Source organism: Sinohyriopsis cumingii, chromosome 14, assembly GCF_028554795.1.
Source record: "Sinohyriopsis cumingii isolate HCF-2022 chromosome 14, ASM2855479v2, whole genome shotgun sequence".
Taxonomy (NCBI): Eukaryota; Metazoa; Mollusca; class Bivalvia; order Unionida; family Unionidae; genus Sinohyriopsis; species Sinohyriopsis cumingii.
In genome coordinates, this window is record NC_142974.1 from 88441570 (window position 1) to 88469166 (window position 27597).

At 35.8% G+C, this 27597-nt stretch overlaps 1 protein-coding gene across 3 annotated transcripts in view; it reads left to right on the forward strand.

Moving 5' to 3' along the window:
* LOC149784325 (gamma-tubulin complex component 5-like) overlaps nt 1-27597 on the forward strand; it is a 238976-nt gene that overhangs the window by 134575 nt on the left and 76804 nt on the right. For 2 of the 3 annotated variants that reach the window (XM_089932364.1, XM_089932366.1), the window contains one exon: nt 13350-13412. The exons of the other annotated variant lie outside the window; for it this stretch is intronic. In XM_089932364.1, coding sequence (XP_089788490.1) covers nt 13350-13412 — 63 coding nt within the window. The remainder of the gene's footprint in view (nt 1-13349; nt 13413-27597) is intronic. 3 annotated transcript variants of the gene reach the window in all.

Here is a 27597-nt window from a genome sequence, read left to right on the forward strand (position 1 = left end):
TGTTCATTACACTAATTCATGATTTTTTTTAACAAGACTGTTCAGCCAATTGAATTTTGGTTATATTGAACAAGCGTTCACTCTATGTAGAAAGTGCACAAAAGTAACACACTCGAATTCAAAATTTGTTCAGTCAATTTACGTCTTCAGTTTTGTTTCACCTTGTGTTTAAAAATGCCAGGTCTTTGCTCTTTCAATGATATGTGGCTTGAACAAGAGAAATACAAGGAATGGTTGAAAAAGTATAAAACATGTAAATGAAAGGTGTTTTGTACATTGTGTAAAAAGACAATAAACTTGGTGGGAGAAGGAGCTCTTGCAAGTCATGCAAAAAGTAAGAAGCAAATTAGTACACAGTAGCTACACACTGTTCAAATAGTGGAACAAAGATGCAGAAGCATAAGCTAGTGGTAGTTTTGGGCAAAATAGCAATAACTCTTCCAATATAAAATAAGATATTGTTTAATTTGATGATTTGGGAGACATGGCAAATTGAAAGAGTGCCCGTTTAAATTTACGTATACCCTCAATATTGTAGTATTTTGCATTCAGTGTTTTCTCTTATAACCAGTGTATAAAATGTTAGTGAAAATAGGTCTTGGAAATCTATGTCTTTTGTATTTGAAAGTTTGGGAAAAGTCTTTGAATTTATTATTCAGAGTTCAGTATGAACCCTGTGAAAACACCTGTTGTCACAGTTCTTGACATTCACAACATTTCAAATTTTTTTTATTTTAGTTGGCAGTTCAGCATATGAGCTACCTCACAGTAGACTATATTTCATAGTGTGAAACAGTATTTCTGTTATTTTGTCAAATCTCCCAATATGATCCTGATGCTGTGTACTTGTTGATTTTTTTTCTCCATATTTCCTGAAATATATTATCTGACAATGACATCAAGTCGGTCCCAGTTAAATTTGATGAGATTTATGTGATATAAGGATAAGCAGATTCCTCACATTGCTGGGATTTTTGAATCCTAAAGATATGTTTAGCTTAGAAAGCTGAACATGAAATTGTACTATTATTTTCAGACCCTTGTGCGCGGTGAGTTTTCCAAGCATTCTTGAATTGGATCACTTTGTCTTTGTATCAAAGATCAGTGGGCAATTCATTCCATGTTGCTGGGCCATGGATCGTTTTCGTAGTAGGAATAATGAGTATATGATTGTCAGAAGAGGAGTGTAACTATCTTGCTGGTGTGTACACATGGGTGAGGTAGGATCTGAGCAGCTGTGTTTTTGAAGTTTGTAGAGTAAATATTGAGATCAACCCGACAGAATTGAGTTCCAATAGTCCAGTCTTGAAAATACTAATGAACACACATGTTTTAGTGGCATCAACTGAAAGATATTTGCGAATGGAACTGATGTGTCACAGCTCAAAATATGCAGCTTTTGTTTGTTATTATAAACTGAGCAGAAATATGCTTATTGGGCTTAAACCAATGGTTAGTGAGCAGGAGATGTTCTACATTCACCAGAAGTACAACTGCTATGCTGGGATTGGTGATTAATCTTCATTTGGGATTAGAACTTCAGCTTCATTTGGGATTAGAACATAAGCAAGTTAAAATATAAAAATAAAGGTGTTGATGATAAATTTGCTGATAGTACCTCAAAGTGAACAAGTTCTTGTAGCAGCAAAATCAAGTTATAATGTAAAATATTTATCTAAAAAGATTAAAAGATTTAATTTTAGTATTTCTGAACATAAAAATTATTCTGGGAGATGTGAAAGCCGTTTATGAATCGTGGACAGCTAGAAGTTTATGGCCATCAGAAAAATAAAAAAATTGATTTTCAGTTTGTTAAGACTTTTAATCTGATGGGAGAGTGCGAGCACTCTGCACTAACAACAGCACAAAGACAATATTTGATATCGGGCAGGCCAGTCAAATGTAAGACTGTCCTTTTGAAATTAGAAAAGATTTATAGTGATTGGATCACATGATGCATAGCATCATGCAACATAAAGATTTTTTTAATTCACTAGTTGGTATCCAACTTTTAAAACTGCCACTATAACCTCTTCATTTAACCAGACTTCGCTGACATTTCCTTATTATTATTCATTCGATGATGAGTATATCCTGCTCTTTCTGCTGCAACTCCAGTTTGTAGAAACTTCTGGTAATTTCTTCTCCTGATAAATCTTTTAGTTTGTAAGTTATGGGTATTGTTGTTACAATTTTATCCACAACCAGTTTGGAGTGAATTCTTTTTCAGTTGCTTTCTTCACTAAAGAAATTCTAACATAATCACTGACTTTAAACTTGAGTCTTCAGTGCATATTCTCATTCCCCAGTATTGGATTGTTAACAGCTTTGTTGGGCAACATTCCAAGTGTTTTATGTTTAGTGTTATTATAATTCGACACAATTTTTGGTAGATCATCAACAGTCCTATTAGTGCTTTTAATTGTGAGTTGCTTAGAGAACTTTTGTTTTAACATGCGATTAAATTTCTCAATGTTGACACTTTTTCCTTAATTTCCAGTGATATATTTGCTGATATTATTTTGTTCAGAAACTGCTCAAGTTGTTTATGAAAAAATCTGCTCCATGTTCAGTCCAAATTTTATTTGGTTTTCTTTTCATGTTGATAATAATATCTTTTAATGCGTTATAGTTTTTCCTGTTTTATCTGCAACAGGTACACTAAATGCTTATTTGCTAAAAATATCAACAATGTTCATCAGGTACCTTTTGTTGTCATTATACTGTGCAGTATTTGATATATCAGCAAGATCTATTTCCCAAATGTGATCAACTGCATTTGCAACAACTCTTCACTGAGGAAACATTTTAATTTTAGGTTTGTGAAGTTCATGTGCCAGATTGCTTTGTACCTCAGTGTCATAAAGTACATGTTTACCAATCAGCAAGTCCCTATGCCAAGTATATATTTTGTTCTTATAATACCTTGTACTAGCTTATGATCAATTAGCTTTTGTATTCCATTTGGTTTCATATCTCTTAGCTCATCAAGCAAAATATGATTACAACCAGATTTATTATTTTCGTTGTCATGATAACATATGTCATGATGCATTGCATTTGAACCACCCTGATTATATGGCTCTTGACCTGGAATTGGGTTGTCATTTTCATCAAGATGTTTATCAAGTGGATTCAAAGGTTCATCCACCTTTGGTGTTGGTAATATGTAAGCCAGATCTGATTACAGCTTGCTGATAGTAAGTTATTATTTTATCCTGCTCTATACACAGATCATAGTCGCTTTAGACTTGCATGAAGTGCTTTGCAGTTTTATTACAATTTAATCATTTGCTATAATAACACCAGGAATTCTTGGTATTCCTCCAGGTAGTGAGTCACTCACTTTAGCTTGCTTAAGAAACATGCTCTTTTTTCCTGCTACTGGTAGAGAAAGCATGTAGTCATTTTTATATTTGTCTGTTAGATAAAATTTGTAATAGCTATATTATCGTTTTCCAAGCTTGTCTTAGGTGTAAACTGCAATATAAATTTCAGATAAACATAACACAATAATGTCCACAGGCTGCAGTTCCAATTGGCTGTTACAGAGGAGAAGTAAATTTTTGTATTTTTTTTATGATAGCACATACTGTTTGATAACATCACTTGAAAGTTAGACCAAATGAATCAGAATAATTGTTGTCATAATGCGCTACCCAATACATGCCAGATCCATCATTGATATCCTGAATATTTATTACACAGCTTGCTGCAGCTGCTGGCAAGAGAGCAAAAATACTACTTTATCTTTAGAAAATACTTCTTGAAATCCATTGACATCTTTCAGTTTATCTAGAATCTCAAAGTTGTTCAGTAGCATAACATCAGTCCCAATGCATGTCCCAGAAGCTCACTTCTGTCTGTATACAAATGCATCAGATTCAGGTTGGGGTGCTCACCTGGAGCCAGAAGCAATTATTCTTTGGGGCTTGTGGTCCCAGGAAGAAGTGATGTTTCATACTTGCAACCAGGAAATCTGTGCAGTACTTTTAGCCAATCAGGGTTGTCAGCCAATTGCAGGGTCATTTTTTGATGGTCATCTCTAATAACATGTTGGTACAGTAAAACCTATCCTTAGAGACCATTGCTGTAAGAGACCACCAGTCATGAGAGACCATTTTGTTTTGGTAAAAGGTAGTCTTTCAAGACAGATTCGACTGTAGTAGCATATCTGAGGTGACAAGGAGGTACACATTCTCCTTCTCTTTGTGTAGAAGTTTGGAACCTTTTTGTTTGAATAGACTATGAAAGAATCACTCTCTGCATCCACTATATTCCAGGAAAGAAGAATATTCTGATGAACAGACAGTCCAGAGGGGCAGGGTGGAACTCATAGAATATTCTCTGCATCTCTGCATAGTAGAGTCTGTGTTCTAGCTGTGGGTGAGACCATTGAACTTGTTTGCAGCAAGGCTTAATAGCAAGCTCACGTATGAGTTTCATCATTTTGAGTTGTAGCATTTTATTTAGCCTCTTCAGAATGGAGAAGGCAAGGTCTGAAGTGTCTCTTCCTACCAGTTAACGGCTCTGCTGATATTTAGGTGTCCAACATCTCCAGATGGATTGCTCTCTCTAGATCAGATAGCTTGGGCATTATATGCTTTCAGTCTGAGGTGGAATCAAATGTCAGTGCCTTCTTACACTTTAGAATGATTCTGCAAGCACTCCACAATAGTCAGGACCGCCACTGTCAAGTTCATTCCGGTAGCCCCTCTGAGACCTGGAAGGTCATATTTCAACAGTCAACTCAACCTGTTGGTAGATGAATCCACTGGGTAGGACTCGCATCTTTCTGGTTTTATCAAGTATTTTGAGGTGCAGAGACTGTTATATTGCTCACTGATGCCAAGATGGAATCTTGCGTGTTTTGTTGGCTTTGCCTAAACCCCTGTATGAATCATTGAGTGAAGCTTCCCTTGAGAACTTTGTACTTAAAATCTTCCTACTGTCCTCAGCATCTGTGAGGAGATGGAGATAGCATCATGCCTTGTCGATAGAAAATGGTTGTTTGCAATTATGTGGTAATTTTGTCCACTTTGCTCCTTTAAAATCCTGGCTTTCAGGCTTCCTTCTGTAGTTTCAGTCTCCATTGAGATCTACAGTCCCAGTCATATCTTTCTTTGCTGGAGATGATCAGGTAGGCTTCACAGCCCAGTTAGAACTTTACCGTTTTTTTTTAGCCTCTTTAAATGAGAGAAGGAAAGGTCAGAACTGTCTCTTCCTTTTGATCAATTGCTCTGGCTGATATGTCAAGGTCCACCATCAACTGGTAGATTGTCATCACTGTCAAGAGAGCTTGTTAGTTCCTTACTGAGAGGCATCTTTCTCTCATGAGAATCAAACCATAAAGTCAGCTTTACTCAGCTTTACTGGGCATGTCTTTACCATTCTTCACTGGAGGTTGCTCTAAGAGTCACATTTTGGCAGCCAAATTGTTGAGTTGATAAAATTAAACACAGTTTGATGATTTGTTTCAGTTGAAATGTAAAATCTTTGTAGTATTTGTAAATAAAGACAAACAAGAAAAGCATGTCCTTCTATAATTTAAGTTATAGACACATCACATATGAAAGGAAGGATTTGGGGGGTTTGCAGCAGTATTTCAGTTACATAAAACTGATTGGCCATAAAACGTTGCTTTCATTTAAGAAGTTGTAGAACAAAAATAACAACACAATAGAAACAAATGTGACATTTTTGTCAGGTTAAAGTATACCTGTCATTAAAAGAGATTACTCCCATTCATTTATTAACATTTTGAACTCTTGATCAAAGATATAACTGTATAGGGGTCCAGAGTGGCCATGTGGTCTAAAGTGCTCACCATTATGGATCACTGCTATCTCACCTCTGTCTGCATGGGTTCAAGTCTTAGATTTGGCCAATGTGGGTGTGTGAGAAAGCTTGCTAGTAGCTTCTCATGGGTCAGTGGTTCTTCCCAGGGTTTATCCGGGTTCTTCCACTACCATTTATACTGGCCACCATGTATAGCTTATCTTGTGCTGAAAAATGGTGTTAAACCCAACAGCAACAACATAACTATATAACAAACAACAAATTATAATCTATTATCAGTTGGTTAAGTGGAACCGATTATCAGTTATGAAATTCTGACTGATTCTCATCAGTAAAAACATTCACAGAGCTTTCTCTGAGCATTGTAAAAAACAATACTTGAAATTTTGATCAATGAAAATGTAATTAATTCCTACTGGTGGCAACTTTTTAATAAATAAATACAAGTGAAATATATTTTTTCAAGTTAAATTGATGTAATCCTTATAAATGCAATATGTCCTCTTGTATTCAAATGTGGAGATTTCAGTTTTCCATCACAGCTTTGTCTGCCAACATTTCTGTTAGAAACTAATTAGTACCAACTATATTTTGATCTCCAATTTGTGCAAGTGTTTATTGTATTGTTAGACAGAATTAAAAGCAAACCTGCTTTATATTATCACATTTATTGTTCAAATATATTCCTACCACAGTTACTCGTATGATTCCTTACAGTTTACCTATAGATTGTGCATCTCATGTATAATACTAAAAGGGATTCAGGGTTCGAACTCATGATATTCCAGATCCGAGGTGGGCACACTAACTACTTAGGTCAGTAGAGCAGTTCTATGGGTTATGTAAAATTTTATTTTATTCCTGACATTGTCCAAAATCAGGTTCATACATAGGTTTTATTTCTGTGTGAGTGAAGGTTAAATATTAGGATCTTTATCTTGGTCTGAGTCAAGGACATTACCATATAATTTTAGACCTTGTTCAATTATAGACCTGTATATACAGGAAATTCTTCATTTAGCCTATGAAACTCATTTTGCTGGTCATTCAGGGGTCTGTAAGATCTATCACAAGATCTTGAATCATTTGTATTGGCTAAAAATTAAAAGTGATGTTTGTAAATGCTGCAGATCTTGTCATACATGTCAAATGGTCAGAATATACCTAAGGCTTATCTGCAAACTATTTGACAAACCATTGATGATTCCTTTGAGGAATATTAAAACTGAATCCATAGTAAAACCATGATTAAGGCTTTTACTGAATTTTACCTACCAGACCTGTCCATTTAGATCAGGTGTCAAATTTTATGTCTGGAATTTTCCAGCACATTATGCATGAATTAGGCATTCAGCAATTTAAATATTTTGCTAACCATCCTGAAAGCCAGAGGGCTTTCGAAAGATTTCGTCAAACTTTGAAAAATATGATTCAGTCATATTGTTTTGATACTGCAAAAGATTGGGATGAAAGTTCATTTACTGTTGTTTGCTTGTAGGGAATCAGTTCAAGAATCTTTAGACCGCTCTGGTGGCCTAGTGGTTAGAGCATCCGCCTTGGATGTGGGAGGTCATGGGTTCGATCCCTGGCCGAGTCATACCAAAGACTTATAAAAATGGTACTAACAACTGCCTCACTTGGCGCTCTGCATTAAGAGGTTAGTGTTAGGACTGGTTGGCCTGGTGTCAGGATAATGTGACTGGGAGGGACATCATGCTACATGTCTGCAGCATGATGCCCCAGTGCTTGGCATCACTATAAACTGCCATACTGCAGAGATCGTAGCGATTTGACTGAAAAATTGTTCAAGCTATGTTAAAAATCCAAATCTCACACACACACACACACACACACAGAAGAATCTTTAAGATTTAGTTTTGGTCCCTTTGAGCTACTTTTTGGACAATTGAAGCTGTTAAAAGAGAAACTTCATTCAAATGAAGATACTGAAATTAATCTTCTTGACTATGTTTCTAATTTTAAATTTAGTTTTCAAAGGGTTGTGAAGTTGCAGTAACTAATCTGTACTCTACTCAGTTGAAAATTAAATTAATGTATGACAAAATTACCAAGGAAAGGAGTTTTCAGCCTGGTGATAGAGTTTTGGCTTGTTTGCCCTTATCTCAAAATGCTCTTGAGGCTAGTTACTATAGTCCTTATGCAGTTAAAAAGAGAGTGATTTAAATTATATAATTAATACTTTTGTGAGATGAGAAAAAACCCAGCTTTGGCATATTTTTAAAGAGTAAGTTGATAGAGACAGCCCTGTAAGTGATGCAGTCAGTTTACCTATACTTGTTCCACACAGTGATTGTTTAAGTGATGGAATGCAATTGAATTTTAGTGACTTTGGTGTCAACAATCTTTGGAATTCAGAAATTATGAATAATCTGGACCAGAGAGTTTCACATCTGTTTCAACAAGAAAAGAATGAACTAATACAGCTATTACTTGAATATCAGCACTTGTTTTCAGATGTTCCAACACAAATAATATCTACTGTTATGCGCACAGAAATAGTTAATTTTATCAACGACCAAAATGTTGACATATTTTTCCTGACAGAAACATGGCTAAAAACATGAGGCGATGAACCCACGTGTGCGGATCTAACACCCACTGGTTACTCCATCAAGTCGTTCCCCCGTAATTCTCGCGGAGGTGGAATTGCTGTCATCTCAAAGAACTCCATGATAAAATGTCTTAACTACACCACAACATTCCATTTCGACCACACATCATTTGAACTAGTCCAAACCACACTCACACTGGAGCAAAGGTCAGTCCATTTTTTCTTCCTATATCGCCCTCCACCTAGTAGAAAAAACCTGGCTGACTCTGTCTTTTTGGAGAAATTTCCAAATCTCCTGGACTATGGAAATTCGATAGGTGGTAACGTGATTATTCTTGGGATTTCAACTTTCACTTTGACTGTCCCGGAAACTCAGATACATCAAAACTCATAGATTCCATTAATGTTTTCAACCTCAGACAGTCAGTTAACCACCCCACCCGTAAACATGGTCACATTTTAGACTGGATTCTTCATAGACCTGATGATAACATTCTATGGTCCTCTCTGGTATCCCATGACCTTGCATCAGATCACCTCTGCATTATATGCCATCTGGACGTATCAGTCCCTAACCCTCCACCTTCATCTGCTACTGAGAGAAACATCCGTATGATAAATAGAACCAAACTAATGCACAATATCCAAGCTAACCTAACAACTTGCTTACCTCCTACCGCAGAACAACTCGATAACTGTCTGCATTCATTGCTTGACAAACATGCCCCAGCTACCAAGTGCAGAGTATCAATTCAAATGTGTTCTTCATGGTATAGCAGTGTTAGGGACCAGCTTCACACTGCTAAAAGAGACCGCCGTAAAGCTGAGAGGCTCTGGCTTTCCACCAGACTTACTATTCATAAGCAAATCTATGAAGTCACTATGGAGAACGTCACAAATATAGTCCATGCAGCGAACTCAGCCCACTACACTACTAAGATCATGGAATGTTCCAGATGCAAAGAGCTCTTCGAGATTACTAACAAGCTAATGTCAAGGAACAAATCTACACCACTTCCAACTACCTTCTCTCCAGTCGTCCTTCCGGACATGTTTGCAAATTTCTTCTATGACAAAGTACAAACCATTAGAGATAAGCTTGACACCACAATTTCAATTGACTCATCATCACCATACAGTTGGGATACAGAATTTGAGCGGCAACCATTAGCAGCATTTGAACCTGTCTATGGATTTTGTACGTACAGTCATGATGAAGAGTGCACCAAAGTCATGTGAACTTGATCCAATTCCAACATCAGTGCTGCTTGAGTGCATAGATCCAGTATTGCCTTCACTAACTGATGTTATTAATACCTCTCTCTCATCCGGGGAATTCCCATCATTTTTCAAAACTGCCATTGTAAAGCCTCTGCTGAAGAAACCAACACTAGACCATAACGATTTAAAGAACTACCGCCCAGTTTCTAATCTCCCATTCATATCAAAAATCTTGGAAAAGGTTGTTCTATCCCAGCTTGTATCTCATCTAAATTTCAAACAGTCTTTTTGGCAATGTACAATCTGCATATTGCCCTTGCCACAGTACTGAAACTACTCTTCTAAAAGTAGTTAATGACATTCTCTCTGTGTTGGATAGCGGAAAGGTTACAGTCCTCACCCTCCTTGATTTGTCTGCAGCATTTGACACAATAGACCATGATATATTACTTCACCCTCTCCAGCATGTATTTGGCATTCATGATACAGCCTTACTGTGGTTCAAGTCATACTTGGTGAACAGGACACAAATTGTATCTGCAAATGGAATACACTCCAGCCCAGCTGATCTATGTTGTGGTGTTCCACAGGGGTCTGTTCTTGGACCTGTTCTCTTCATTCTGTACACTCAGTTGCTCTCAAGTGTCATAGATCGTCATCCAGTGTCTCACCAATTGTACGCTGATGACACCCAAATATACAAATCTAGCCACCCAACTAAAGTTGATGCTACCATCCAAGGTGTAGAGAGGTGCATCTCTGATGTGTCATCATGGATGACATGGAACAAGCAGCAGATGAATGATGATAAAACTGAGGCCATTCTGATCACAACACAAAGGCTTTCTCATTCACATCCTTTACCTCAAACAATGAATATCAGCAACACCAACATTAAATTCATACAATCAGTATGAAACCTAGGTGTTACTCTGGACAGTACTCTCACATTGCACCAACATGTCATGAACATATGCAAGGTTGCATATCTTGAGGTGAGACGCATCAGCTCAGTTAGCAAATATCTTTCAGTTGATGCCACTAAAACACTTGTGTGTTCATTAGTACTTTCAAGACTGGACTATTTTAACTCAATTCTGTCTGGTTCATCTCAATATCTACTCCAGAAACTTCAAAAAGTTCAAAACACAGCTACTCGGTTCATACTTAGAATACCACGATCAGAGCACACCTCCCCGCTGCTCTGTACCCTACACTGGCTATCCATTCGATCCAGAATCAAACGCAAAATTTGTTCTCTGTGCTACGTTTCACTGTCAGGCTCTAGTCCAACATACCCATCCGATATCACTCATGTACACACCAGCAAGATACTTATGCTCCTCTTCTGACAATCGTATACTCATTATTCCCACTATGAAAACAAAGTCATATGGACAGCGTTCTTTTGCATACCAAAGCCCATCAACGTGGAATGAATTGCCCAATGAACTTAGACATAAAGACACAGTGATCACATTCAAGAGGGCTCTCAAAACTCACTTATTTTGACTGCAAGAACAAACTTAAAGACCTAATAATGTTTCCTACCTGAAATATTCTCAGCATGTTTTTTTTATGTTTTTAATGTTTTTCTAATTTCATGGTGTTTGTTTTTGTAATAATATTATGTTTTTTATCTTATAGGTGTTGTCTAATGTTGTAAAGCGCTTAGAGCTTCTAAAGATTAGGTGCTATACAAAGTCCTCATTATTATTATTATTATTATTGTTGAGTCTATTCTTTTAAAATAAGTAACAGAAAAGATTGAAAAGCAACAAGCTTTATAAAATTAAACAATTTATTTCCCTAAAATGCATAGCAAAAATGGAGAAAAAAAGATCTTACCATATTGCAAACTAAATCCTAAAATGATGCTAGAATTACAGACACATGTCCTAATAATAAAGGTTCTGAATACATTTTAGTAAAAATCTAAATTAAATTCAATGCTGAAAGTGTTGATGTGCCTGCAATGCCCTGTTTTATGGTATAGTACCAACAGGCTTTTGTTGTAATATAAGTCCATCTTTGAATTCACTATAAAATTTAGTGAATGTATGTGTCCAATGATATTATTTTTTTATGAACACTCAATATTTCCAAAGAACAAATCACTGAATTAAGTAATTTGAATAAATTCCAGCCAAATTGAACTTGGACAGAACAGTTATACAAATTGGTTCTGCTAGGTCTTAAAGCACATATTACAGACGTTCAGAAAAACATCATTTATATGACAAACAAGAGGCAAAACAAAACGCAGGATGAGGATCAAAACTTCATTGTTCTAGAAAGAATAGAAGGTTTGTTACCATAAGGCACATGATGGAAATCACAGTCAAGGATAACTCAGCTTAACCATTTAACTCATAGAGTGTTTGGCTTTATAGGCAGTTGATGTACATGTAACAAAGTTACACAATGCAGTGAGCTATAAATAGAACAATAGCAATATTAACCATTTTACATTTTTTGGTGCACATCTATTATGTAAAGAAAGATTTAAAAGCAGAGTTTGATCATTATAGTTGTATTGTTATTTTTCACTAATCTTTTATGTGCTTTAAAATCTTGAGAGAACTCATTCATCTGTCATACTCAAATTGTTTTTACCAGTTCATTGTCTGTGTCTGCATCACTCTATCACCTGACTTTGATAAATCATACAAACTCATTGATGCCTACAACATGAGAGCCTTTACCTATGTTATTGAAGTTTTAATAGTTGTGATTCTAACTATGCAAACTCCAGAATGTACTGAACAAAATCCGCAGCCATAATTTCGAAGAGTGGAAAATCCAAACCGGTTACTTTCAATAGCAGATTATGACTAGAGCTTAAATAGGGACCACATGATGTCTGACATAATGGTCATTCACATCAATGAATGTAGTATGTAATAGGGTTTTTCCCCTGAAGGTAGCTCAGTGAAAACAAGTGCAAAATTGCTGATGTTTACCATGGAGTGGGTATGCAAAGGTGCTTCCATGAGAATTGTGTAGAAGTGTTAAAACTTGCTTCCATGTGAATCAGGTAGAGGTGTCCAAAGGCGCTTCCATGAGGTAAAAGGTTAAGATAATAATCTTACCAAAACTGTCACCGATTTTGGATAAGGTCAGCAACTAGATTCAGTGTTTCATTACCCACAGCATATGATTAAAAAAATAAAAACAATGCATGTTAAATATACATGACACATCCCCTGAAAAAGATGTAAAGTAAGGTTTATGCAATAAAGCTTTCTTTTACTATTAGTCAGATAATGCATGTGATGAAAAGTTTTACACAAGATGAAATCTTATGAATGACACAAAGTATATGTGAAATAATATATTACTATACACGTGAAAGTGCATCTGCTATTAAATTCTCTTAGAGATTATTAAGGTTAAGTTTGATGTTGCAGGAATACAATATTGACATTACTGGTAGGTACATTAAGGGAAAAGACAATTTATTAGTGGAATGTTTAATGAAAGAATAATGAAAGTTTTGTTCTCATTTTAATGACATACAATTTTACTAATGCATGCATGTACGTGGTACATTCAGATGTTGTACATTAACAAAATTGTCCAGATGGATTTAGTTGCCAGGTGTCTTTAAGATATTTTCAGAAGTTTAAGTTTGAAGATTTCTTGCATTATATTAGTAAATCATACCTGCATTAATCTCTAACAGCTCAGCTGATATTTAATTTTAAGCTGAATTGTTTTTGTTTTTTTCATTCTTTGGAAACGTTTCATTTTTCAGAATTTTTTCCTGATGGAAGCAGGAGACACTATGTTCAGTTTTTACACACAGCTTTTTGATAAGGTAATAAAATGGAATAGACCTGTCATTAGTTTCTACACCCATTTTTGTATTTATATGGTAGTACAATAGAATAGACCTGCCATTATTTTAGAAGGTAATAAAATAGATCTGTAATTAGATTTGATAAGGTGATAAAATGTCCTTGGCATTTTTGAAAAGGTAATAAAACAGAATAAACCTGCTATTTGGTTTGATAATGTAGTAAGGAAAAATATATCTGTCATTTGTTTTGATAAGGCAATATAATAGGATAGATCTGATATTAGTTTTGATAAGGTAATACAATATAATAGACTTGCCATTTGTTTTGATAAGGCAATATAATAGGATAGATCTGATATTAGTTTTGATAAGGTAATACAATATAATAGACTTGCCATTTGTTTTGATAAGGCAATATAATAGGATAGATCTGATATTAGTTTTGATAAGGTAATACAATATAATAGACTTGCCATTTATTTTGATTAGGTAATAAAATAGATTAGACCTCATTAGTTTTAAGTACTGAGAAGATGGATTGCATATTTAAATGGTTATGAATTTCACTTATAATTATTCTGATTAAGAACATTTAAAAAGATGATTATATATCATGAATATTTTAAGTTTTCCTGATTCAAAAAGGAATCATATTTTTCTTCAGTTCATTTTGCACTGTCATTTGAAGATTTTGTTCAGAAATGTTCATCTGTCAATTTTAAAGAGATAACATTTGCAAACATATATATAGACCTATCAGATCATAACTGAAGGTGTAATGTTTTCAAAATACAGTACAGCTCACATGTATGTTCGGAACCCCAGGCAATGCAGTGGTGGTGGAGAGAGAGTGAGAGGAATAAGAAGAAAAAACTCTACCATCTCTCCCCATGTCCGGATGGAGTTGCCACCGTGGTTCATGTATTGTTGCTCTGCACACCATGTTTTCTTATGGAGTCATTGAGGATGACCACTGCTATCAAATGAGTATGGCTTACTGTGTATGACCCCTGCAAGCATGATGTTTAGAGGTTTTGAGAGAGGTGGATGGCTGGAAGTTTCAAATTTCACTGAATAAAGTAAATGTATAAACATATTGCAAAATAAGTCAATCAACCTTATATAAATGTATGTAAAAGACAAGACATTTTAAAAAAAAAAATAGATAATCAGATCACTTGATTCTTGAAATGGTATTTGTAAATCACACCAGACATTTTGGACTTTAATTCTTTCAGTGGATGGTCATCTCATCCGTTCAAAATTCAATTGAGCTACATTTATTACATGCAATGCGCCAAATCATGCGTGTGATAGAAATGCACCTTTCCAAAACTGAAATTGACATCTTCTGGTGCTAACATTTAATTAAAGTGTTTACAGTGGTCATTGCCTTGATTTTTGCTGAACAACTACTAAAGCCAAGTCTTTATTAGGGAGAGACCATTTAAGTTTCTTAAAGAGGGGAGAGTGTAAATGCTTGAAAACTATTGTCTTATTCTGATTTGTGGTATAAAAAAGAACACTATGTCAGTCCTTGCTTTACTTGAAACAAACTTCTCTTGATGAATGAAATAACAAAAATAGCACAAACAGAAATGTTAATTTAGCCCCGTGCCAGTCCCATACAGTACATATGCATCCAGAATTGTTACATGTACCAACTAGTTCAATTCTGGATGCATATGTACTGTACATGTATATTCAGTCTCATAACTGGGCCGTTGCTGTTTAAGGACTAAACAAGTGGTTTACATTTAATTGTAAATTCTGTATTTTCTTTTCGTTGTTTGTGTTTTTAACAGAAGCTGTTGCTATTTGGAATTTTATTGTCTGTACCTCAGAGGATTACCTTTCATATTTAATCAGTAAGATAAATTTATACTCTTAAAGAGAAGCTCAACAAGGAGGGCCTCTCATCAAGTCAGCATGTAAGTTTTCTAAATGTATAAAATGTACAAGACTTTTTAAATTAATTGCTTTTGTCCATATATATGACCAAAATAAAGATTACTGATCTTGTCAGTTTTTCCATGGGTGGTCTTCATTAATTGGTTGTTCAAATGTCCATGGGTAGTCTTTATTAATTGGCTGTTCAAATGTCAATCAATAATGCTGATCAGCCACTTCATTGTGGAGATGCCATTGGTGTACCAGCCAAGGCATGGTGATGGTTTGTTAGTATTTTATTGCTCCATAGTGAAGTGTTATCATGGAGCATAAGTGGGGAGATTAAGTCCCCTACAGCGATGCATGGGGTTCAGAAAATACATGTGCTGTGTTGTAGCATGATTTTCTTGTGAAACATACTTGTATCAGAGACAAACTCAAAGTTACCTAGCCAGCTCTACCTGGAACCAGGTTTCTTCTCCGTTGAGACTTGTTGGCTCACCTGGCTCAATCCCATGTGAGCTTACTGCATGTTTCTCTGTCAGTACATGTTTGTAAACACACTTGGGACTTTTTTCTTCTCAGATTTAGATCCAACTTGGTAGGTATGCTTAGATCATAAAGATCTAGCAAGAGACTTTTTGAGAACTATTTCCATGCATATTAGTGAAGTGTTTTAATTTGGTTGGGTTTGTTACCACTCAAGAGATGAGATGTTGATCAGTCTTAGTATGTAAGCTTATATCATGAATAATGAGTGTCCTTATGAGTGACATTCTCACAAGAAGTAATGTCACCAGATTAACTGAGCTTGTTGCCACATTAGAGGTTTTAGTTTTTAACAGAATACATATAAAAAGTGGTGTATTGGTTTATATAACTAAGTTCCTAGATGAGATGACATTACATCTGAGTGGCTCAACCAGGTACACTCTAGTCCATATTTTTGATCAGATTTTGATCAGTTCCAGTATGTAACCTAAGATTCTTAAGGTCTTGGACAAGTTTAATAATTAGTGACATCACTGCATATGAATGAGATGATTGACTTCCATTTTCTCAGAATTGACTTTGATCACACTTTGTTATAAACCTTGACCATAAAGATCTTAGGTGAGCTCAATGATGAACAATGTGAGAAAGCTTGCCAGTAGCTTCTCATGGGTCGGTGGTTCTTTCCGGGGTTTTCCCGGGTTCTTCCTCCACCATTAATACTGGCCGCCATGTATAGCCTATCGTGTGCTGAAAAATGGCGTTAAACCCTAAAAGAACAACAACAAAACAACAATGTCCATGTTTATTAACTCATTCAAACCCAATTCCATCTGTTGGTGTGATGAGGCTGTACCCTACTTGCGAGCTCTGTAGCTTCAAGGTCATTTAAGATACTCCAAAGTGGATGGTATTAAAAAGAAGCAGACAGATCTAGCTCAACAATGATACCAAATAATCTGGACTTTCTATTCACATTACAAAATGCAGAGGGGAAATGCATTTTTTGAGACCCAGTTTATTTACACCAATATTGGCCCATTGTCGAAATCAGATTTTATACTTTTTTGGCCTGTGTTCTAAGGCAGACCAGTCTCAACTGCAGACGGACAGGTGAACCTTTGCAAAAAGTAGGATGAGTTGGGGATTTGAAGTAAGAATTGGCTTGGTGATGAAAATATTGTACCCAATAAGCAGAAAACAATAACTAATGAAAAATGACATTTCTAGCACAACTAGACATCAGTCTAAGCAAAAACTCTTGAAAGCAGATGTATTTGGATTTATTCAGCTTTAATCACCAAAATGTGTTTCCTACCCCCATTTCAGGCAAAAATGACAAAACTCTCTGGGGCAGAATGAGTTAATGAGTATTTATTGCCACAGAAAGTCTTAATGACATGGGTTTTCACCAAAAGATTTCTTATGATGTCTATTTAGTCTTAAATAAAAGTGGTGTTTATCTGATGTCCAACATAGGCTACCACAGCACCCATTTTATAATGTCTTTTTGGTCTTTAATGAAGCTGGTTCTGCTCCAACGTACATTATTGCCACCATAGGCCATCTTGTAAGCCTTTTCATCACTACTACTCATGAATGGATGGTCATATCAGCATGTGGTTTTCACTGAAAGACTTTTTATGACGTCTAGCTGGTCTTAAATAAAAATGGTGCTGATTTGATGTACAGTATGTCTACCACAGCAGCCATCTTGAAAATCTTTTTGTTGCTTTTCCTCTTGAATTAATTGTGATATCAGCATGAGCTTTCCCTTAAAGACATCTTATGATGTCTAATTTATCTTAAATGAAAATTGTGCTAATCTGATGTCCAATATGGTTGCCACAGCAGCCAACTTAATAATCTTATTGCTACTATTCCTGGATTCAAAGTACTATCAGCATTGGGTTTTCACAAGAAGACTTAATAGGATAACTAATTAGTTCTGACCTCAGGTATGGCTGTTACTATGAACATTTTAATTCTCCTGGATTTATGCTTGTTTCGTGCTGAGATTTTCACCAAACATTTTCTAATGGTGTTTATTTTGTCCCAAAAACAAACATGGTGCTGATCTTTCATCCACTTAAGCTACTACACTGTCTAATTGAAAATCACATAGCTAAAGAATATTAGAGATGGTTTTAGTTCTCATTAGTTAAGAAGAAGAAATGGTCCTATCTTAACTTTATGCAAATTTTCAGACAGAAGAGCATCAGTCCCTTTAAATGGCTCTTCTCTGAGTTTGTAACCATTTGGAAGTTTGCATTTATTTAAACAGAATATGAAAAAGGCCTGAATAAGTCTGAAGATACTCTGGTGCAGTTCCATGTAGGCATTTATGTAAAAGATCTGCCTTGTGAAAATCTATCCTGTCATATATTGTGAACCATTTGAGTTCTGTAAATAATGCTTTTGTGGGATGATCAATAGATGCATCTAAAATTACGTGTGCTGCTCGTTTCTGAAGTTTATAAATTCTGTCAAGCTCGGATTTAGCAGTTTCCCCATACATTTGAACAATAATCCATTGTTGGAAGAATATGACTTTTAGTATAGATTTCGAGTTTCCATAGGTAAATATTTCTTGATTCTGCTGAGTAGGACAATTTTAGATGACAATGTTTTACAAAGCTTATCAATATGGTCATTCCATAATAAATTATTATCTATGGTCACACCTACAAGCTGTTCATGTTTGACGTTTTCTAATGAATGATTATTTATTGCAAGAGATAGTTTTGGGTTCCCTGACTTGTGTAGATTTTGTGATGTCACCAAGTAGTAGGCTAGTTAATTAAGATTGTATCAAATAATGCCCCCAGCATTGGAGTCTCACACAGCTAGATTAGCTTGAAAACGATTAGAGCCAATTAAGCAGTATCTCCCCGTAAGAGATTCTGTTAAAGAAAAACTACAAGCATAACAAGAATCTCCAGTTGAATATGCAGAAGGCACAGAACAGTTATTTAAACCTGTTACAACAGTTACTGAAAAAACAGCAGGAAGAACTATTGTAATGTAAATTTATTCACTGGAGATGATATTTTTTTCAGAAAATTGGTTTACCTGAATCATTCTTTTCATAAACACCAGGTGTTGGCCTGGAAGCTGACCTTGATTCAAAATTAGTGGACAGAGTTCTATTTTATTTTATAATGATTTGTTGTTGTCAAGGTCATGATGGGACTACATGGGTTAAGAAGTAAATACTTTTTTTTTTTAATTCTGGGAATAAAATCATTGATGTAATAAAGGCCATATTCTGTGAACGTGATATAAACATGATCACGTGACCCCTCCTCTGATTTCGCAACATGGGGGAATATCGAAATTGCGTCTTATGATACAATATAACCTTTGTTTTAGAGAGAGATCTCAGTTTTCTGGCTTTTCACACTGATGTCGGGTTAATTTGTTGTAGCCAGATTTTGAGTGGATTATCCTCAGATCATTTGGATTTCAAAACGATTATTTCTTTATTCTCTGGAAATTGTTTGAGGAGTGCTCACACAGAAATTCTGGAAAGACATTGCGTACAAATTTAATTTGGATTTCCAACACTGGACTGCCATTATTTATATTTCTACAAGGAACTGTAGATAAGCACAGTACTGACTACATCATACGTCATTGTCATCCATCTTGGATTTTCCATCAGGATTCGAACTTGAAATTATTAGAACATTTATTACTATGACTTTTGTAATTTAATTCATGGATTATTCTTAGATTATTTTTGGATTTGATTCTTGAAACCGTAAGTTCTTCTCCTTTTTTCATTTTTACAGAATTGTCCAGGAAAATAAATTATTTGTTAAATTTTAAAAAGCTTGTTGTTTTCACTCTTTCTGTGTTACTGTTTATTCAAGCCTAAACACGTAACATAGAAATTGGGCTGATATAGCTGCAGCTGAACCTCAACCTCCTCAACTTGAAGAAACACTTGAAGGTGCTGTTTGTGGAGAACCAAGAGAATTAGTTTTATGGAGATGTTTACTGAAGGCGATACACAAACAATAAAAAATATGCTAATAAAAACTAATAAGGATTTAGCCAAGCTTGGTTCATTTGATGCTTCAAGTTATTCTTCGAGAGATAAATTTTTGAAACCTGAATATGTTAAAGGTGTAAGTAGTGAAATGTGGATCGATTGGGTGTTTAAAATAAACCAGAACATTAATCAGATAGACAAACAAAATTATGTTTATAACAAATTTTTAGATGGCGTGGTACTTTATAATGAAAATCAACAGCAAATAAAAGAACAACAACAAGGAAAACAAGAACAGAAACAAGAACAAAAACAAAAAGAAAAGAGCAGAAAAAGAACAGAAACAAAAAGAATGAGAACAACAAAAAGAAAAAAAGCAAGCATGAACAAACCCCAGTAAGAGCCTTCGTATCAACTTCCTCCACCTCTGCAACAAAAAGAAGAAATGGATGATGAATTTCGTAAACTATATAGAGAACCTTCAGAAGAAGAATTTCACGATGCATCTGACACTGGTGCTTCTGGAAGTGGTATTACTACCTTGGCTATGTCAAGAGGAAGTGGTCTTACTCCATGTCCCAACAATGTTCTTTTTGAAGTACAATGGCGAGAAGTTCTTATGGGAGGAAAATGTGCTGGAAATAATTCTCCAGAAATTATTAATGAAGCAGCTGATATTTGTCAACAATTATTTACAGGTGGTATCATGGATATTAGCGTTTACTAGGAACTTATCGATGAAATCGTTGATGACCTTGACTAAGTGATTAGATAAATGAATATTAAATAAGATATTATACATAATAGTGGACCGATATTGGTCAGAGTAGTAAACTCACGATTACCAACTTACAGAGCGATTTACAGAGACGGACTTGGTGATGTTGGGCTTATTTTAAAGGTTAGCTCCAAAAGTAGCACCTGTTGCAAAACAATTGTCAATGAAAGCTATTCATGTTTTTCGTGATAAAGGTATTGGAGCAATCGGCAATCAAAGAAAGTCTAGCATGACTAATACGATGAAAACCACAGCAACCAGTAAAACTAGCCAGCATCGAAGTTATGCCTGCGAATGTCAGTAAAATAATAAATCCAGCCGCAAATTAAAAGCTAGCAGCCGTGATAAATCTGGGATTCAGTGTGCCACCCTTGGCATCCGTCAATGCAGAAAAGGAAAAAGAAAAAATATAACTGCAAGTCTGATAGTAGGAAGTGGGCTTCATGCTAGATGCAGATGGTAAATGGTCCACTCACCATTTGGAAAATACGCAATTATAATAAAATGTTCAAACGTATCTCTGACACAGCATTTGACATAGATGCACCAGTTCTCAAGATTAGTCTGTGCGCGATTATCGGTATTACTCCTATGAGGCATGTACACCCAACACAAGTGGAAGAATTGAATTACAAGTTCAGGATACAAGTAGATATTTCTTGCCCGCCAAGGCATTTATTGAAGTTCAGGGTAGACTTTTAAAAGCAGATGATACTGCATACAGAATTGGAGATCGAGTTGGTTTTGTTAACAATGGCATCATGACTTTATTTAATAGTGCTACATACATGATTGGTGGAAAAAAATTTTGAAACCTGTCTCGAAAATATTGATGTTGCCATGATGATACTAGGTCTTGCAAGATACTCCGACGACTATACGAGATCAGCCTGTCCAACAATGATGTTTGCAAAAGACACACCTGATCACCCAGAAAACAGAAACATAACAATGAATGCAGCTGGAACTGAAGTTGTATCAATGAATGAAAATTATAACCTGGGTTTTGCTGCATGCCGATCAATGTTGAACGGTGAAGAGGAGTTTTCATGCGCAATTCCACTGTCTCATATTTTTGGATTTTGCAGAAATGTTAGAAAGGTTATATTTGGCGCTAAACACACAGTAGCACTTGTTAGAAAAACCACTGACAATGATGCAATATGGCATCCTGATGGAGTTGATCCTGGTAAAGTAACACTAACAAAACTGTCACTGTGCATGCCAGTAATGACTCCATTGCTTGCTAAAGAACAGTGATTACTTTCTTTTATGAACACAGGTGGTAAATCGATGTTATAATGGTTGACAACAACCACAGATAGTGCCCCAATTAATGACGCTGGGCTGTTTACGTGGCAAATAGCATCACAGCAGTGAGTGACAGCACCACAACATATATTCATTGCGCTTCAGGTAAATGCCAGAGTAGACAGACAGGAAGGAAATCCAATGGTATTTGACTGACTTGGAGTTTCTGAAGTTGGTTTCAGGATAAACTGGCACCAAGAACCCTCTGAAGAAATACTGCTGGATTTTGAACACAATCATGTTGCATGTGCATATCATCGATTGATGTCTTATATGGGGCGTGATCAGAATGTTGACACTGGGTTGCAGATATCTCGGCGCGATTTCACAATGCTGTATCCAATCTATTACTTCTCACCAGAACACTTGGACTTATTCAGACAATCTGAAATTGATATACACATCCGAGCTCGTTTAGCTTGAATACCAGCGGCAGTAGTTGGTTCACCGGCTATTCCTGGTGGTGGCAGAGCAATGGCGGTTATACTCAGCGATAAAGCAATGTTACTCGAAGGTGTTGGTGGTCAAATGAAAATCGTTAACACACCAGTTGAAAACATATAATGTTTGGAACACATAGTGTTCTGAATATGTGATTGCTGCACTGCTGATTTAAAAATACGAGTATTATCATAAATGCCATCATATCATCATGTTAGTGTCAGTCTGACTCCTGGTCAGATTAAAAAACTACAATCCGCATCATTGAAAAAAACAGGAACCACAATAACGCTAAAGTACAGTCAGATCTCAGGCGGTGAAAACAAGTTGTCACTGACATCGTGTCAACAAAACCATCTTGATAAAGCCAAACAATCCCGAACTGGAATACGACTTGTACTCTCCGCTGGAGCCATCAGTTGTATATTTCCACTTTTCACGGCGATACCAGCATTGATAGCTGCTGCAGCTCCAGCCATCACAAAAGCAGCCACATTAGGTGCTGTTGAAACCGTTGCTGGAATGGCATTATAAAAAGCAACAAGAAAAGGTCTGATAATTCCAGGAACTCCTGTAAAGGAAAAGGGTCTGAGACTTCCAGGAACACTTCATTGAAAAATGATAATTTTTCACCTATGTCAAATTTTGATTTACTCAGTGCTGCTATGATTCCCTAGATTGCCATATGACATTCTGGCAGGCTGAAGGGCACACATAACACAACCTTCTTGTGAACCCCTAGATTGTCAAACAACAGTCTAGCAGGCTCAGGAGGGCGTGTTTAGTAGAGGACAGCACAATACATAAATCTTATCTAAGGACAACACAACCCTCTTGTGAACTCCTAGATTGTCAAACAGTCTAGCAGGTTCAGGAGGGTGTTTTTAGTAGAGGATGGCACAATATATAAATCATATCTAACTTAATTCTAAGGACAGCACAATCCCCATGTGAGTGCTAGATTGCCATATGACAGTCTAGCAGGCTCTGGGGATATATTTACAGTAAGGACATGACAGTACATATAGTATTTACAATATATACAATTTTAAGGATGGCACAACTCTCCATATGAACGCCTAGATTGCCATATGACATTCTAGCAAGTCCAGGAGGATATATTTACAGTAAGGACGTCACAGTACATATAGTATTTACAGTATATACAATTTTAAGGACAGCACAATCTCCATGTGAGCCCCTAGTTTGCCATATGACATTCTAGCAGGCTCAGGAAGATGTATTTACAGTAAGGACGGCACAATACATAAATCTTATCTAACTTAATTCTAAGGACAACACAGTACATACAGTATTTACAGTATATACAATCTTAATTCGTTAGATCCTTAAGAGGACAGCACAAAATAAACTGGAGCGAGTCTCTACGTTCAACAGATTTTTGCACACCCTCCCCCATAATCAACCCCCGTAAGAGTGCAAAAGAAGCACCCACCAAGTGGTGACATGATGGGAGGGTGTGTTTGTTGAGTTTCGAGCATATAGGGAGGACCCCCATTGATAGAAAGGGTCGTATAGTATATAAGGTAACCAATGCTTGGAACTCTGAAAATAGCTCATGTTATGGTGCATCTCACTTGTGGTCAACATTCAAAATTATATGTGATAATCAAGTCATCAATGCTACAATGAACGATGAGCGGGTGAAAACGATTATCGATTATCTCAACAATCAAAGATATTTTTTCAGAATAAAGTTTGTTGTATTATCAGAAACATACAATCCCAGTGCTGGGTGGATTATTCTTGACAAACGTGACCCTGTCCTTGCTAATAGGAAAACTGCTGTGCTAAGTAAAAATTCCAAACCAGGAATGTTGACTGGTATTGATAAACCATGTTACGAATGAGCTTATGCTATAACAGTGGTTATTTATTGAATTTATTTGCTAAATATTAAACCCAACGTTGATGATCTTGCGCCAATGAGATTGTCAAGACTAAATTGTGTAGCTGAATGAGTAATCAAACATTTTACAAATGCGATATGTGGAAATGGATTAATGGATCAGAGACATGAAAAAATAAACAAATGGGCTGAATCGGTCATGGATACCAGAGCTATAATAAATGATGTCGCTATGTTAGAAAAAGCACTAAAATTCCCAATAATAGTAGCAACGATAACAGGATGGAGTTTACACTATTCAAAACATTATAAAAAGGGGAGAGCTCCAGTAAATATGATTGATCATAATGTGCACACTAGGACTAGCATAGTAACAATATTTCCATGAGATCGAACCGTAAGATTTTACCCTCAAGATTCTGGGGGAAACATGTTTGATTTTATTCACAACATAAGTAAAAATGATCCTGTATCAGTATGGCTTTTTCGTAGTTCCAATGATGAAAAATAAGATCAATTTGTACGACCTAATGGCGAAATATAATGTAAAGAATCTCTCCACGAAGAAATGAAACCACAACAATGTTATCTCAGTTGATATGGTCACATGTTATCCGGGAAGTTTTCTTGCTTACAGAGAGTGTTCTGGATATTTTAAAAGATTTGGGCACCCCCACACACAAGATGACTAGAGTATTGATAAATGGACCCCTACCTGATTTTGAGCTAACTGGATTTGCTTATGTTGAGTCATTCAAGTTTGCTTCATCCAATCTGTTATGTTTGGTTTCATAGGCACTTTTCAGAAAAAAATGGGGGCATCAGTAGTGCTGTTATGATATATGCTTGATTGTAAAATACTAATATCATTGATTGTAAGTGAGGCAATTATATTATATCGTCCTTAGAAAGAAGTTTGGTTACCACCTCAAAATTATTCTGATTATGAAAATAAAATCGCAAAACATCTTGGTAGAAGAATAATTGGTAAATTTACTCAAGGCGGAGCATATGATCATAAACAACATTATGCACGATTGATCATAGACGATGTTGAATATGATTTTATAATTGATAACTAATTGCTGATGCAACGAAGAGAAATGTATTTGTAAGTCGAGAAAACGCTTGTCTAATGAAACATGATTAGGTACAGTTGTTGGTTATATTGATGGCAAGTTGCCTTAGTTTACTCATTTAAGATCCTCAATGCTCACGTATGTTTCTATAAATTTATTACTGATGATAAACAGATTCCCTACCAATGCAGTCAGAGTTGCAGTGGATTCATTTTATTTTGAAAGAAAATATTCAGAACTACTGACTCAGTTTACTGCTCATGATGCATCATGGGGTGAATGGAGAATAAAACAAGAAATGTTACATAATTATTCTGAGTCCCCAGATGTTGAAATCAAAGATATTTATCGTATATCAATATTATCAGGACAAATGTCGAATGCACCATCTGTGTATGATCCAGTATCCTGACACAAGACTGTTTATCTAAATGGACCCGGCAGTTTTGGTAAAACAACTCGAGTGATCAAATTATTTTGATAGAATTCAGATGATATGGCTGTTTTAATAGTTACACACAGAAACATCTGTGAACGATTTTCTGCACGTGTGGAGGCTAGATGATTTGATAGTGGCAAGTAGAACAGCGGTTATTTCAGTTGCATAAAGAAAAAATTTCAGATCTACATGTACCATTGTGTTAAAGACCAGGGGATACATGGTGACAGTATATCGACGTTGATATACCAGGACAGACTAAGAAACAGAATCTCGTATTAAATGATGTTATCGCAGTTGATGTTAGTGTTGTTGAGGATATGCTGAACGTGAACAAGACTCCATGGACACTGGGATGCACAATGGCAATTCATTCTTCTCGGGGGTTAACCATCTCTGATACATTTGTTTGGATCATCGATGTTCTTATCAAATTGTCAAAGTTAGTTATCTCACAGTGTCTCGAGTCAGAATATAGGAAGAAAAAAATAGCTGGTTATAAACACTGTGACAAAAGATACAAATGAGACTTTGATCTAGATGTTGAATTTATCATGACGTTGAGACAACAGCAAAATAATCATTGTGCAGGCTGTAACATTTTAATGTTGTGGCAGTACTCAAGTAATAATCCAAGACAATTTACTCTGGATAGAAAAGATAGTAGTCTTGGTCATACATGTGAAAATGTGATGCTGACCTGTCTTGAGTGTAATCAACGTAGAGGTGCTAGCTTACAAAAGTGATTGCAGTGGTAACTGTGTCCTTGGGAATTACTTGTAATTATTCACGTGTAATTCCATTTTGAGAAACAGTTGAATCTAATCTGTAGATTGCAGACATACCCATAGATGTAACCACACTGGAAATTTTATGTGTTATTTTATGCGTTGTAATACTCTAGATAGGATCAGTCGCTCTTTTTTTTACCACCTTCAAGTTTACCAGGTTCATATAAATATCTTAGTCACATTACCTAATACTGGTTGTTTTGAAAAATCATGTCGTTGTACGGGTATATGTTTTTTGTAATTGCATTAATGGGTTTCATAGAAGTTGTTCGAGAAATTTCATTATTTAATGCAGCTCTCACACTCGGTTCTCTTGCAATCCATTCACGAGATCGTGTATCTTGAATTATTTCCTTCGCTTACTGATATCCAAATAACTGTTCAGCAAGTGTTCGATTAAATCGTTCAACAATTGCCTGATTACGAAAAATTGCAGTATGTCCTCGTCAAATTTTAATGTTGTGTTGCTTCATCAACGATGATACTGCGCCCTGAAATTCTTTACCAGGATCAACTTGTGGTCCAGATCATTGTTGATAAATTTGCTCAAAAGCAGATACAACTTAGTTGCAGTTTTACGCATATTTGTATGTTAATTGACATCTGTCTATTTTGATAGTATTGTGTGGTAAAAATAAAATATCAGCCTGATGGACTTCATTTGGCATGCTGACATCAAAATGTGCACACTAGATTCGTTTAGGCGGTGGTAGCTAAATTTGCCATATTGCCTGTCGTGCTAACCATTTTTCAGCAGCAACACGTGTAACATTTGCTGCTTCAGTGAGATTACTAATTGCTGCTCTACCTTTTCAATATCCTCTTGGGCTATAATAAATTGATTCCATTATAATAATAATCGGTTTATTAATTTCCAGCTCCTAATGCTAGTTTACCCTTCATCGCAGATCTCACCAACCAAATAGCTAATGATTATTTCAAAGATTTATTTTTTATGGAATTTAATGCATAAATTAATTTTACGTCTTCAGTATGTCGCTGCTGAAGATCCTTACTTTTATAAGCTACATCACAAGTGTGATATGCTTGATCAATAGCATATATCGAGTATTCACCAGGTTTTGGTTAATCTTGGTTATCAAGTTGGATATCAA